This window comes from Urocitellus parryii, chromosome 5, assembly GCF_045843805.1.
Source record: "Urocitellus parryii isolate mUroPar1 chromosome 5, mUroPar1.hap1, whole genome shotgun sequence".
Classification (NCBI taxonomy): Eukaryota; Metazoa; Chordata; class Mammalia; order Rodentia; family Sciuridae; genus Urocitellus; species Urocitellus parryii.
In genome coordinates this window covers 200,149,918-200,165,479 of record NC_135535.1, presented here as the reverse complement: position 1 = coordinate 200,165,479, position 15,562 = coordinate 200,149,918, and the positions used below count along the sequence as shown (strand labels likewise).

At 38.7% G+C, this 15,562-nt stretch overlaps 1 protein-coding gene across 1 annotated transcript in view; it reads left to right on the top strand.

Annotated features, from left to right (window-relative positions):
* Positions 1–1,007: 1,007 nt before the first annotated feature.
* Positions 1,008–15,562, top strand: part of Eif3a (eukaryotic translation initiation factor 3 subunit A) — a 35,727-nt gene continuing 21,172 nt past the window's right edge. Inside the window, exons 1-7 of the mRNA XM_026384169.2 lie at positions 1,008–1,259; positions 8,175–8,365; positions 8,514–8,650; positions 9,023–9,186; positions 11,120–11,319; positions 12,628–12,836; positions 15,366–15,537. Of these exons, the coding sequence (XP_026239954.2) occupies positions 1,211–1,259; positions 8,175–8,365; positions 8,514–8,650; positions 9,023–9,186; positions 11,120–11,319; positions 12,628–12,836; positions 15,366–15,537 (1,122 nt within the window). The 5' untranslated portion in view covers positions 1,008–1,210. The remainder of the gene's footprint in view (positions 1,260–8,174; positions 8,366–8,513; positions 8,651–9,022; positions 9,187–11,119; positions 11,320–12,627; positions 12,837–15,365; positions 15,538–15,562) is intronic.

The window sequence follows — 15,562 nt, the reverse complement described above, 5'->3', positions numbered from 1 at the left end:
TGGAGAAAGAATACCTCTGACACTAATTTAAAAATAGCCTTTTTTTAAAAAAAAAGCATTTAGTTTTTGGTCCAGGATTGCATTTTCCAAATTTTCTTTCTTTATAGCAATAAATTTAGTTAAATAATAATAAAAACACCTCTTTGAGAAGGAATGAAAAATGCTTGTTATGTGTATTGTTTTCCTCATTTATTGATGTAGTTTCCCTTCACTAATTCACATATTCCGCCTATTATTACAAGATGTGCAATACTCTTGCAAAGATTATTCCACAGCTTTCTACATTTCCTTCTGAATTCATCTTAGTTTCATACCAAGGGCTTGAGAATTTGATTCGGTTTAATCTGTGAGCATTATAATTTTTTTCCCCACTAACACACATTTCTCTCATGTTTGTTTGTGACGTGCCCCATATGTAAAAGCGACGACACTCATGTGTTTTCAAACATGCAAGCCTGTTCTGCTCCAGGGCTTTTGCTCTATGACAGGTTGCTCTGCCCCTGCTCGCCACCTCGGGGAGCCTCCATTTCCCAGGCAATCCTTGTGACACCAACTTTATTTTACCAAGTTACGAAATAACTGCTCGTTTGTTCTTCACCGCGCCCCCCCCCCCCCCAGGCTTGTTGGTTGAGGACGTGCCACCGCTATTTCCCGGTGGGGAGCAGCACTGGGCTAACGAGGCCTGCTCAACACATTCCCCTTAAATAAACTCAGCATTTTCACTTAGCCTCGCTGATGGGGCGTGTTGGCAACTTAGCACGAGTCCGCACAAATTGTGTTGGAAATGAAATCGTGTGTACGCGTCTGCCTTGTGTCCTTGCAGAGCTTCTGGACCCAGACTCACCTTTCCCACCCTGACCCTCGCTCGAGTAGGTCTGGGAATCATTTCCCTAACGACCAATGCGCGCCTCCGTCCCAGCGCGCGCGGAAATCGCCACAGTCTCTGCCACGTCAGCCGGCGCGCGTGACGGCAGCGCGCAGGGAGGGGCGTGGCACGCGCGGAGTCCCGCCCCTACATCCGGGGCTTAGGTGGCGGCGGTGCCGCCGCGCGGGGGTCACGTGGCTCCTTCCTTTCCGTCTCTGGCCGGCTGGGCGCGGGCGACTGCTGGCGAGGCGCGTGGACTCTCGCGCTCGTTCCCCTTCGTCTTTTCTCCCGGCCCGGGCCGCTAGGGAGTTCGCTGACGCCGGGTGAGCCGCGCCTGCCGCCAAGATGCCGGCCTATTTCCAGAGGCCGGAAAATGCCCTCAAACGCGCCAACGGTGAGTAGGGTGTCGGGGAGCGCCGGCGTGGGGCAGCCCGAGGCCTCGGAGGTCGAGGGCCCAGGCCTGCTGCCTCCGGCCCGGGCTGCGCCCAGAGCCGAGGTCGCTGCGGCCTCATTCGCCGTCCTGGCCCGGGTCTGGCACGGTTTCCTTCTCACTCCCAGCGACTGGGGGTGGAGGCGTGGATCGGAACCGTCGTACGGGCCTTACTCCCTCTGCTGCCTGCTGGTGCGACGCGGGGCGGCGGTCCAGTAGACAGTCCTGTCGGAGTCCAGCTCCTTCCTGGCGTCCGTCTCCAGCTGGCTTTGCAGACCACCTGGCTCTGGTCCGCTTAGGCCCAGCGCCCCCGACCGCCATCTGGGAGTGCCCGGGAGGAGGAAACATGGCTCCCTCCCGGGGACAATGCACGCGAGAACCTCGGCCCCACCTCCCCCAAGGCCGGGAGTCCGGCAGGTCCACCTCCGCCCCCCCCCCCCCGCAAACACCTCTGCCCCCTAGACCCGCGAGGTGCTTTGCCAGGTCAGGGTCCACTTACCCTTCATCCAGCCACTTAAGTGCACTTTGGGGCCTCTGACCCATTTAACCCGTTTCCTGTTTTTTTTTTTTTTTTTCCTCCTCCTCTGGCATTGATTGAGGCAGTCCGAATGCCTATTCCGAAACATGGGAAGTTGGAACAGAGTTAATATAAAGGGACTTTAAGGTCCTTCCTAAACTGAGGCCTGGAAGGAGAATGGTTTCCCCAAGGTCACTCCGGCAGTTAGTTGTTGAGCCGGGAGACTAAAACCAAGGTCTCTTGACTTCCAAATCGATTTTTTCCCCCCTCTCGACATAGCGCTCCTGTTTGCTATTTCTATTTCCATGTGGGTAGTTAAACCCTCGCACTTGCAGGAAAAACTTGTGCCCCCTGATCTGTTCCAGAGGCACTTACTACATGGACACTATGGGGGTGCAAATGTCTTTTGCATATCTCTGTTCTTCAGAAACTTTCTTGTTCAGTTTTTTTTTTTTCCCTACTTTTAAACGAACACACAAGTATTTTGTAAGCACCCGTAGCTCTTATTTTCATCTTTCCTACATCCAAACAAGTTTTGGGTCTTACCCATGTTGTAGATGGACATACCGTGTCTGTTAACAGTTTTATGTTTCAAGAGTTTGTTGTGTTTTTTTTTTCTTCTTCAGTTTGTGAAACTTCATTTTGTGAAAAGACCAGTGGGAATCAACACATAAAATTAATGAAAATTATGTATTGTTGATAATGTCGGGATCAAAGATGTGTTGTTTTCATACTTTAAAATAAAACTGAGTTTTTGTGGGGAGGGACTAGTCTATGGATGGACGTTCTGGAGGTGGGAAATTGTCCCATAGGCCAGAAATTAATATCTCCTTATCATTGGGAGAAAGTGCCTTTTCCAGATTATGTTGTTACTAGTGTCAAACTAGGTGCTCCTGACCCTATAACTGCCTTTTAGTTTATACTTTACAACCAATGCCTTAAAAAAATGAAATTGTTATTAACCCCACAAATGGAGTAACATTATAGCTTATCTATTTCTTCTGTTGGCACAGATTAGTAAAAAGGACTGACCTAAACTTTCTCTTTATTGATAGATACATAGTTTCAATTGTGTATTCAAAAGATAAACTCAGAATGCCCACCCTCCTAGTAATAGTCCTAATTCTAGAATGATTGATTGATTTGGTTGATTGATTGATTGTGGTGTTAGAGATCAAACCCAGGGCCTTATGCACTCTAGGTAGATGGTCTACCACTGAGTGATATCTCCAGATCCCCAGATTTTAATTTTAACTTGTAGAATATTCTGAAAATCAACATTTTAAGTATTAGAATAAAACAATTAATGCATGATAGTTCTTTCCAGCCTAACTCCCCCACAGGACCTAAATCTTCCATATGAATACACACACACACACACACACACACACACATATGAATCATAAAGACAGGAAAACTCACCCTTGTGAATTACAAAAAATATTTCCATTCTAGTTTTTTTCTTTTAAAATCCTTTGCTATCCATACTTTATTTTTTAAATTTGGTTGAGGTGAGGGTGTTTCCTAAGTTTGGTTTTTAATTTTTTTTAATGTGTTTTCTTTAGCTTGCTTGAACTTTTAAAGTTAGAAAGCATGGGATTTGGAGTTATAAATTTTGTTTAATCCCAGGGATTAAACCCAGGGATGCTCAACCACTGAGACACATCCTCAGCCCTTTTTTATTTTGAGAGAGGGTCTTGCTAAGTTGCTTAGGGCTTTGTTAAATTGCTGAGGTTGGCTTTGAATCTGAGATCCTCCTGCCTCAGCCTCCCAAACTGGTGGGATTACAGGTGTGCCTCACCACAGCCTGTATGGAGTCATAATAAATTTATTTATTTATTTAAAAAAATTTTAATATTTATTTTTTTAGTTTTCGGAGGACATCACATCTTTGTTTGTATGTGGTACTGAGGATCGAACCCGGGCCGCACGCGTGCCAGGCGAGCGCGCTACCGCTTGAGCCACATCCCTAGCCCCCATAATAAATTTAGATCGGTTGTTTAGGAAGTGAAAAGTACTTGGTAGTTCCCTGACCAAAACTTAAGAATATTGTTAAGAAACTACACTACCATTTAAAAACTGTATTATTTTATTTCTTTATTTTAAAAATTTTAATAGTTTTGTATTTTGTCATCACTCCTTGGTGGGTTCTGCTTTCAAATTTAACTCATTGTTCTTATTCCATATCATAAGCATATTGATTATGGTTACATATAGTATTTTAATATTTAAATCCATGTGTGAATTAAAAATAAGAGGTCATTTTAGTGTTACTACTGTGGTTTTCTTAATGTAAAGGATAAATTTGATTAAAGGCATTTTCTCCTAAAATTTTGACCGATGCACTTTTGATTAAACAGCTTTGGAAAATTCTTGAAGCACTGGGTGCTCTTGGCTTGTAGCTGTAATTCCAGCAGCTTGGGAAGTTGAGGCAGGAGGATTGCAAGTTCAAAGCCAGCCTCAGCAACTTAGTGAGGTGTCCTGAGCAATTCAGCAAGACCTTGTCTCAAAACTAAAAAGAGCTGGGGATGTGGCTCACTGGTTAAGGGCTTCAGGTTCAATCCCTGGTACCAAAAGAATAAAGAAAGAAAGAAAAAACCCTGAAGTATCAGTGGGTTTTAGAAAATAACCTTTTGCATACTCCAGGAGGAGAATAAGTATTTTAAAAGGAGATGTTTTTTATTCCAGTGAAATTTCTGGTTGTACTTTGTTTAATTTAGTGAGTTTTTTCCCTCATTTAAGACTGACTTCAGTTGAAGGTAGACTTTCACCCATAATGGTGTGGGTTTTATATTTGCACGTGAAGAAGATTTGATATTATAAGGGGTGATTCAAGGTGTTGTATAAAGATAATTATTTCTTTCCATATTGTGTGATTTGTCCAGTTGCAAACTTTTTTTTTTTTTTGTAGCAGGGATTGATCCAGGGGCACTTAATCACTGAGTTACATCTTAAAACCTTTTTATTTTTTGAGACAGGGTCTCAGCAAGTTGCTTAGGATGTTGCTAAATTGCTGAGGCTGGCTTTGAATTTATGGTCTTCCACCTCAGTGTTCTGACTGCTGCGATTATAGGCATGTGCCTGGCCCAAATTTTTCAATATGTCTTGAGAGTTGGAATATTGTTTGTAAGTTTCACTGGAGGAAGGAATATTGGGAAGTACCATTCCTGAAAGATGTGGTAGTTAAAACAAGACATAGTAGAGAATTACTGTATCTGTAGATGTAGTAAAACCCCCAAGTAAGAGACTGTTTGCCTAGCATAGTTACATGGTTGATAATGCTGTAACTTTTTAGGTTAGCCTTTGTTTTGGTGCTGGAAATTGAACCCAGGGCTTCCAGCATGCTTGCTCTCCCCCCACCCAGCATCCCCAATCTTCCCAGCCACATTAAGTAAAGAACAAGAATTATTTTGGGGGGTAGGAGGTACTGGGAATTGAACTCAGGGTCACTTGACCACTGAACTACACCCCCAGCTCTATTTCATATTATATTCAGAGACAGGGTCTCACTGAGTTGCTTAGTCCCTCACTTTTTGCTGAGTCTGGTTTTGAACTTTTGATCCTTCTGCCTCAGCCATTGGGATTACAGTCGTGTGCCACCGCGCCTGGCAAGAACAAGAATTCTTTGTCCAAGATTTTTTCCTTAGCGGAAAAATACAGATCTTTAAAAATGGAGATGCAGTGTTTTAAGATATTTTATAGTGTAAATTAGTGATTTAGTTCCTTCGCATTGTTTTTCCGATGGAAGATTTTTCTGTTTGTGTGAAATTTGGTAATTGCTGAATTTTAAGCCAAACTTAACCAATTGGCTTGGATAAAATACCTATTTTTCTCCCTAATTACTAAGTGTTTGGGCAAAATAAAACAACGGGTGAGAAAAAATAAGATTTGCCTATGAGTCATTTATTTCTCTTGGATTTCCAAAGGAACAATATACATAGAACTTATGATTAGAACTGTATTGTTTTTTTTTTTTTTTTTTTGGTACCTGGATTCAACCCAGGGATGCTTAACCACTGAACCTCAGCCCTTTTTATTTTTTATTTTGAGTCAGGGTCTCACTAAATTGCTCAGGGCCTTGCTCAGTTTCTGAGGCTGGCTGTGAACTGGAGATGTTCTTGTCTCAGCCTCTTAAGCCAGGGATTGTAGGCATGAGCCACTGTGCCCTGCTCAAACTGGATTTTAAAATGTTGCCACAATCGGAATGCCTTCTGGCTTAGGAATAGTAAATTCAAAAGAATTTTTGCTCTATTATACTCCAAATTTTTCAAAAGTTACTCTGTTGTGTACAGTTCCCAGTTTTTAGATGTACACAAACCTTTATTTTGTTTATTTATTTATTATGTGGTGCTGAGGATTTCTAGTTTTTAAAAAAACAATTTTAGAACAGTGTGAGACTTACAGAATTATTTTAAGAGTAGTAGATAGTTCCCATTTATATTATACCCCATTGTACCTTTTTATGAACAAGTTCCATCAGTATGGTACATTTGTCACAACTTTTAGACCAGTAACTGATAATATTTAATTCCATACTGTACTTGGATTTCCTATCTTCCCTTTTTCTGTCTTGCATCTCATCAACAATCCCTCATTGTGTTGGGCATGGTGGTGCATGCCTGTAATCCAAGCTACTCAGTAGGTTGAGGCAGGAGAATTGCAAGTTCAAAGCCAGCTTCAGCAATTTGGCCAGACGCTTTCTCAAAATGAAAAATAAAAAGGATAGGGGATGTGGTTCAGTGGTTAAGCACCTTGGATTCAACCTCAATCAAACAATTCTATATTGTATTAAGTTGTCACTTCTAAGATTTCTTAGTTGTCACAGTTTCTTAGTCTTTTCCTTGTGTTCTCATGACCTTGAAAATCATGACTGTTTTAAGAATAACCGACAAGGTATTTTGTAGAATGTCCTTTGTCTTAGTCCATTTGTGTTGAAACAAAATAGCACATCCTGGGTACTTCTGCAACAACAGAAATTTATTTTTCACATTTCTGGAGGTTGTGAAGTCCAAGAACAGGCTGCCAACAAGTTCCATGTCTGGTGAGGGCTTTATCTGCTTCCAAGGTGGTGCTTGGTTACTACCTCCTCCTGGTGGAGACTAATGATGTTTCCTCAGTCTTACTAGTTCCCTCTATTAAAGTCCTGATCAGTTTATGAGGGTGGAGCCCTCTCATCTCTTTAATATGGTTGCATTAGGGCTTAAGTATCAACAAGAATTTTGGAGGACGACACATTCAAACCATAGCATACTATAGTTATAATTTGTCTTAATACTTTTCATGTTTAGACTGGGGTAAATAAATGGAAAAACAGACCATGTTCACAGATTCTGAGACTCAGTATTATTGGTTCTTTAAACTCCCATTTATAGATTCAGTGAAATTGCAGTCAAAATCCTGGCAAGTTGGGGCTGGGGATGTGGCTCAAGTGGTAGCGCGCTCGCCTGGCTTGCATGCGTCCCGGGTTCGATCCTCAGCACCACATACAAACAAAGATGTTGTGTCTGCCGAAAACTAAAAAATAAATATTAAAAAAAAATTCTCTCTCTCTCTCCCTCTCTCTTTAAAAAAAAAAAATCCTGGGCTGGGGATGTGGCTCAAGCGGTAGTGTGCTCGCCTGGCATGCATGCGGCCCGGGTTCGATCCTCAGCACCACATACAAACAAAGATGTTGTGTCCGCTGAAAACTAAAAAATAAATATTAAAAAAAAAAGTCCTGGCAAGTTATTTTGAAGATGATACCAAGTAGTTGTAAAATTTATATGGAAAGGCAAAGGACCTAGTTTAGTCTGCACAAAACTAAAGGACAAAGATGGCACACTCTACTTGAATTCAAGACCTTATCTAAAGACTACAGTAATCAAGATAGTATGGTATTGACTAAAGAGTAGGCACATTAATTAATAGAGAATGAATGGAACAAAAAGCCTAGAAATAGACCCTGAAAATTTCAGTGTTGTCAACTGATTTTAAGTTTTAAAGGCAATCTGATATGTTTTTCTGCCTCAAGTGTTAGTGTAAATGAGCAAAAATTTCACCAGCTAGTTGAAAGTGACTTTGAAGTTGAACTTTTCTAAGTCGATAGAAATTTTCTTTTCCTCATTGTTTCAATTTCTGGAACTTTTAAGTCATAGTGGAATTGGCTGAAGTTGTTTTACCTGTACACTATTTTGACATAGTACCAGACTTTTAATTGTTCTATCTTAGATAATTATGGCATAGCTTTTTTAGATGTCAAAAACACATGTGATTTAAAAAGTCTGTAATGAGAAGTTACAGCAACCAGTTAAAAATGTAAGATTTAGACTTTTGTATATGTAACTGACTAATTCTCCTGAATTATTATTATTTTTTTTTTTCAGAATTTCTTGAGGTTGGCAAAAAGCAGCCTGCTCTGGATGTTCTTTATGATGTTATGAAAAGTAAGAAACATAGAACATGGCAAAAGATACACGAGCCGATTATGTTGAAATACTTGGAACTTTGCGTGGATCTTCGTAAGAGCCACTTGGCTAAGGAAGGATTATATCAGTATAAGAACATTTGTCAGCAGGTACAGACAGAATTCAGTTTTATATTTTAAAAGTGCTTTTAGTAATTTGCAAAAGAGTTTACCTTTTAGATATATTTTCTATCATATAATTTACTCTAAACATTTGGGAAAAAGTGGTTTAAGTTCTTTTTCTTCCCCTCCTGCTTAGGTGAACATTAAATCTTTAGAGGATGTTGTTAGGGCATATTTGAAACTGGCAGAGGAAAAAACTGAAGCTGCTAAAGAAGAATCCCAACAGATGGTATTAGATATAGAAGATCTGGATAATATTCAGACTCCTGAGAGGTATGAATTAAACCTTTGATAATTTTGATAGTTAAGTCAGTGTTTTTCTTTACATGGGTCTCCATCATCCGCACTTGAAGTAAATGTTTATCAGAAGAAAAAAAAATTTTATTTAAAGTTTTAAATGTGTAGTATCCCAAACAGTTATTTAGGCAATACTGGAAATTTGTAAAAGCAGAAAATTGAAGCATTTAGAAAGATAGCTGTAATACAGGTTGGGAATTAGATGTAGACAATAAGTGTGTATGAAGTTGTGGAAAAAATTTGTACTATTTTGTTGGTTTTGATTTTTTTAATCATTGACAGTAGGAAATATGTCTCATTGTTTTCAACATTTAAAACTTTTTTTTTTTTTTTTTAATTTTTTTGTAGTGTTCTCCTAAGTGCTGTAAGTGGGGAGGACACTCAGGATCGGACTGACAGATTACTTTTAACTCCCTGGGTAAAGTTCCTGTGGGAATCATACAGACAATGTTTGGACCTTCTTCGAAACAATTCTAGAGTAGAGCGCCTCTATCATGATATTGCACAGCAAGGTAAAATGACAATGTGAAATCCAAATAATTTGGTTTGAAAAGTTGACTTTAGAATAGATTTTTCCAGGGCTGGGGTTGTGGCTCAGTGGTAGAGTGTTCTTGCCTTGCACATGTGAGGTGCACTGGGTTTGATCCTCAGCACCACATAAAAATATAACTGAAAGAAATAAAAAAAGATTTTTTCCAGAAGTTTAACCTCTTTTTCTCCAAGGTACTTCCAGGAAACAAGCTACTTTTACCCTTATTGAAACGGGATTGACATTTGAGTATTAAACAAATGACTTGAATAAGAAATTCATTACCAGTTAAGGTAGTTCCATATGAAATATATGCCATTGATGTCATTTAAAGAGAGTTTTTAAAAAGTCATTTTGGAATTCTCTGGTTGACTGAAAAAAAACAAACTTTCCATTGTTTTCTGGTAAACTTGAGTTCCAATTTTGATAGTCCTTTGGCTTAAAAGAATTCCATGAAAAATGTTTTTTCTTTCTTTTTCTTTTTTTGATGGATCACTGAGCCACATCCGTAGTCTTTTTTATTCTTGTTGATGAGGGCCTCATCAAGTTATCTGAGGCTGCCCAGAACTTGAACTCCTGTCTCAGCCTCCCAGGTTGTTGGGATTTTAGGTGTGTGCATCACTGTGCCTGGTATGTTTTCCTTTCTTAAGTAGTAAAATTGAATATAGAATTAGGCCTTCTTGGTGATTGAGGATCATCTTAATATCTAATTGTTTTTCTGCATGCACTTAATTTTTTAAAATATTTTTTTAGTTGTAGATGGATACAATACCTTTATTTTTATGTGGTGCTGAGGATCGAACCCAGTGCCTCACACACGCAAGGCACATGCTCTACCACAACCCCAGTCCCAAACACTTAATTTGTGAAGGACTGTATTGAAAGTGTCTAGCCTCTTTACCCTTATTGTCACTTGTTATACTTTTCCTGTGGTGAATGCAGCCTTTTTACTGTATATGACTGTGCTCTTGGCCTTTTGTATTTTACCCTTATGACAAACTTGTGTCTGAAGCCAGTCTTAACAGGGATGATGGGCTTTTCTTTATTCAAATACTAAGTTCTAAGTGATTTGCAACTAAGAATGTTTTACTGTGAATACTGGGAACTGTGCTTTTTTTGCTTTATGTTTTGGTACCTGGATGCTTAACCTCTGAGCCACATCCTCAGCCCTTTTTTATATTTTATTGATATAGGGTTTCAGGGTTTCACAGAATCGCTTAGGGCCTTGCTAAATTGCTGAGGCTGGCTTTGAACTCATGAGCCTCCTCCACTGGGCTGTGTTTTGTTTACGTGGCTAGCAATGTCAATTTTCATTGTCCATAAGTGAACTTGTTTTTTTTTTTGCGGGTAATGTGATATAAATACTAACTTAAAGTTAAATTGCCCCACTTTGTTTTAAAGAGCAAAGGAATACTAATACTGCATATACATAATAATGTATAGGAAATTATTATATTTTAATTGTGGAGCAAGTGGTTTATATGGATATCTGTATATAGTTGAAGTTAGTTTACTGTAAATACCCAGTATATATTTTGTAATTTTAGTATGAAAGCATGTTGCATTTGTGTCAGTGAGAAATGTAAGTTAATTGTATTTTAGCCTAGAATATTTTACTTGTTTCAGTTTGAAGTCATAAGTCTTTGAAGGGTGAGTTTTTCTAAATGCCAATCATTTACAATTTGTAACTCCCAGAACCATATTTTGGTCTTAGGCCAGGAATGATGACACTGTCCTTTTTTGTTTTGTCAAGGTTCAAAATAGGGCCCTTGGAGGGAGTTGCCTCTCTTCATAACACATTCAGATGCTCAAGATGAGTTTGGTGAATCTTGTTAACATGGCAAATCTTAATAAAACCTCAAGTACTCAAGCCAGTAGTGGAAAATGCCTAATATGTTTGTCAATTATGCTTGTAGCATTTAAATTCTGCCTCCAGTACACCCGTAAGGCTGAATTCCGTAAGCTGTGTGACAATTTGAGAATGCACTTATCACAGATTCAACGCCACCATAACCAAAGTACAGCAATCAATCTCAATAATCCAGAGAGCCAGTCCATGCATTTGGAAACCCGGCTTGTTCAGTTGGACAGTGCTATCAGCATGGAACTGTGGCAGGTATGTTGTGGAATATTAGCTTTTTCTTCTAGTAATAATCGCATTACTTTTTTCCCCTTAGTGAATATCTTCATCTTGGTATGATGGTTATCTGGAGCAGGATGAGTTCTAGACAGGAAGTCTCAGTTTTCAGGCCTGTGAAATTTGAGCCTAGTCATGTAATCTCTTTTAGAGTTAGTTTCTTTTCCTATAAATTGGTACATTTTCAGTGCTGCTCAAAGTGTGTTTCTATGATTGGTGCCAGTCTAAACTGTTTAGTCTGGTGAAATAAGTGTAGAGGAGAAAAGAACTTGCAAAGGTGTTTTGGTTTTGCTTTTTTAGGGGGTGGGGATAGAAAGGATTGAACCATAGCCTTGAACAAGGTGAACACGTGCTCTACCACTGAGCTACATCCCCAGGCTCTACAAAGGATTTCCCCCCCTAATTGGATAATGAAAAATGAGTTTATTTTCTGTTTCACTTTTTTTTTTTAGAGAGAATTTTTTTTAATATTTATTTTTCAGTTTTTCGGTGGACACAACATGTTTATTTTTATGTGGTGCTGAGGATCGAACCCAGCCCCCCCCCCGTGCATGCCAGCGAGCACGTACTGCTTGAGCCACATCCCTAGCCCCTCTTTTTCACTTTTGTAGTAACGTTATTTCATAGAAGTTTTTGTGGCGACAGATTGGAAATTACTGTTCTTTTAGAGATAGAGAAATGCTGTCCTGGACTTTTGCCTAAGCACTATGGCTTAGGAAGTATGCATGGTGAATACCATATATATAAAAGCTTTTATATATTTGATGCAAAATATTTAATTGTAATTACAAGGGAACAAACTAAAAATTGGGAGTTTTTCAGCCAAGTGAAAGTGTTATTCAATTTCCCATTCTTATTTCATTACTGTTTTCCCCTCTATAGAAACATCCATCTTAAAACACTACCTATAGAGGACAAATAAACATACTTATTATAGCAAAAAGGAGATAAGTTAAATGTTTTTCCATTGTCACATCACACAGAAATTACTTGTATTTCTGCTGCTGTTACACCTTTTTAGAGTTTTCCTTTATAAATTGCACTAAGTGGTATGATGATATGCGAATATTTGCTGCTTTTAGTCTATTCTATTGTATTTCCTAAAGAATTTTGAAAAATTTGAAAAGTTAATGGTTGTAAATTATAGTTAAATGAAAAGAACCATGTATGAAGGCAGATTTATGCTTTTAATATTGTGTGTTCTGTGTTTTAGGTTTCATTCAGAGATTTGAACTAGAATTTTTTTTGTTTCTAAATGCAGTGACTAATTTATACTACTAATTCTAGGAAGCATTCAAAGCTGTGGAAGATATTCACGGACTATTCTCCTTGTCTAAAAAACCACCCAAGCCTCAGTTGATGGCAAATTATTATAACAAAGTCTCAACTGTGTTTTGGAAGTCCGGAAATGCTCTTTTTCATGCATCTACACTCCATCGTCTTTACCATCTATCTAGAGAAATGAGAAAGAATCTTACACAAGATGAGATGCAAAGGTAAGAATGTTGTACTTGAAGAGTAGTATTGAAATTATGTATCATGTCTTCTAAATGAATGGTATAAATTAGGATTTCTCAGCTTCTGTACTACTGACATTTTGAGCTGAATAATTCTTTGTTGTAGGGCACTGTCTGTGCATTGTAAGATGTCTATCACCATTACTTAATCTCTACCCATTAGGTGCTAGTAGCAGTCTCCTAGTTGTGACTACCAAAAATATCTCCAGGCATTTTCTTGAATAATACTCTTGGTCCTAGGAGTCATTCTTTTTTTTTTTTTTTTTTTAAAGGATTTCTCTATAATCATATTTTATTTTTTTTTTAGAGAGAGTGAGAGAGGAGAGAGAGAGAGAATTTTTAATATTTATTTTTTAGTTTTCGGCGGACACAACATCTTTATTGGTATGTGGTGCTGAGGATCGAACCCAGGCCGCACGCATGCCAGGCGAGCGCGCTACCGCTTGAGCCACATCCCCAGCCCCTAGGAGTCATTCTTTATCTGATAGCCAACTCCATTAAAAACCCACATGAGAAAATTGAGTATTAGGGGAGAGAGAGAAAGAGAGACAGTGAACCTTTTATCTGTGTAGATATGTGAGAGACATGAGCCTTCTATGTACAGGTAAAGTCTATTCTTAGAAAAAAATTAGAGTTAAGATAATTATTGCATCAAATTGTTTTTTTCCCTGATTATACAACCCTAACTGTAGAATGCAGATGTTCCTTGACTTAGATGGGGTTATGACCTGAAGAGACTATTGTAAGTTGAAAATATAAGAGACTATTGTAAGTTGAAAATATGATAGTTAAAAAAAAATCATTTAATAACCCTATTCCACTCAGCATCATAGCTTGACAGCATAGTGCATTGCAGGGCATCCATTGTTGACTCTCATGATTGTGTGGCTGACTGGAAGCTGTGGCTCCCTGCCATTTTGAGAACATCAAAGCCTATACCACTAATTTGGGGAAGAAAATCAAAATTCAAAGTACTGTTTCTCTTGACCACACACTACTTTCACGTGGTAAAGCCAAAAAATTGTTGAGTTGAAGCATTCTAAGTTAGGCACCGTTTGTATTTGAGAGTTATATACAAACATGAAAAATTTATGTGAATACAAAAAGAAGTGTCTATAACCTAGCAATCTATAGATTAAATGATTCTTTTTAAAAACACATTATATATAGCTTATTTTCTTTCAGTTACTTCTTTTTTGTTCTTTCGGCAGAAAGAACCCTCTACCTGGGTTTTCTTTTGGGGATTGAACCCTAGACTCTACCACAGAGCTACACAACTCCATACTTCGGTTACTTTTTAAAAAGTAATTAGGCACTTCATACGCCACTTATTTCCTTGAATTGGTTGACATTATTATTATTTTTATTATTAGGATTAAAACGAAGGGCTTTATGCATGCCAGGCAAGCACTCTACCAATTGAGCTATATCCCTAGCCTGACCATATTATATTGGTTTTCTGTAGAATTATATATGCCAAATTATTTTTCTTAGAGGTTTATTGCAATGTAAGGAACCAACTAAATTTGCTAGTACTTTGCTACTTTCTTTGAAAATCTTGAGGATAGTATCCATTGTCATTCATTGTTACATAATTCACTATATCAATAGTGAAAAAACATTTTTCCCTGTAAGATACTGATACTGTCCCTTCAGGGAGTACTGTAATAGTAGCAAGCATCAAGTTATTTACTTCTATGTATGTTTATTTGGTTTAATATTCACAAAGACCTTGTGTCAAAGTTCAGTATTTTGCCTAAGATTACAATATTGGAAACAGTGAAGCTGAGGCCTCAGAGTCTGAATTCATTGACTTTTGTCTTAAACGTTTTAGGGCAAATTCAGCACCCTCCTCCCCCGTTGTTTTTGGTACTGAGGATTGAACCCAGGGATGCTTAACAACTGAACCACACCCCCAGCACTTAAAAAAATTATTTTACATATCTATATATAGACATAGATAAAGATATATATAGTGCTGAGAATAAAATCCAGTGCCTTACACATGCCAGGCAAGTGTTCTACCATTGAGCTACAATCCCTGCGGTTCCCCTACTCCCATGTTATATTTATTTGGAGACAAGGTCTTGCAGAATTGTGAAGGGCCTTATTAAGTTGCTGAGGCGGGCTTTGAACTTGTGCTCCTCCTGCCTCAGCTTTCCAAGCGCTGTGATCACAGAAGTGTGTCATTGTACCTGGCATTAATTTTTTTCTCCTTATTGCCATTTATTTATTGGGTTCACAAAATGTGTCTTTTCTGCCTGTTGGCCGCAAAAAAGCAGCAGCAATAGTGAGTGGGTGGATTGAAATTGTGATTCCATGAGTATTAATTTAAGCAGGATCCATTTCTCTTTTGATTAATCCCATATGATGGGATAATGTGGGTGTGATGTACATCTTCTGACACTGGCATATCATTCTATATGACTAAAGAAAGGTGATTCTGATCTACTTTTTCTGCTCATCAAGCAACATTTTGACTTAACAGATTTAATCTCTTTACCACAGAATGTCTACCCGAGTCCTTTTGGCTACTCTGTCCATCCCTATAACCCCTGAGCGTACTGACATTGCTCGACTTCTGGATATGGATGGCATTATAGTTGAAAAACAACGTCGTCTTGCAACATTACTAGGTCTTCAAGCCCCACCAACACGAATTGGCCTTATTAATGATATGGTTAGTATCAGTCTGTGTTTTTACA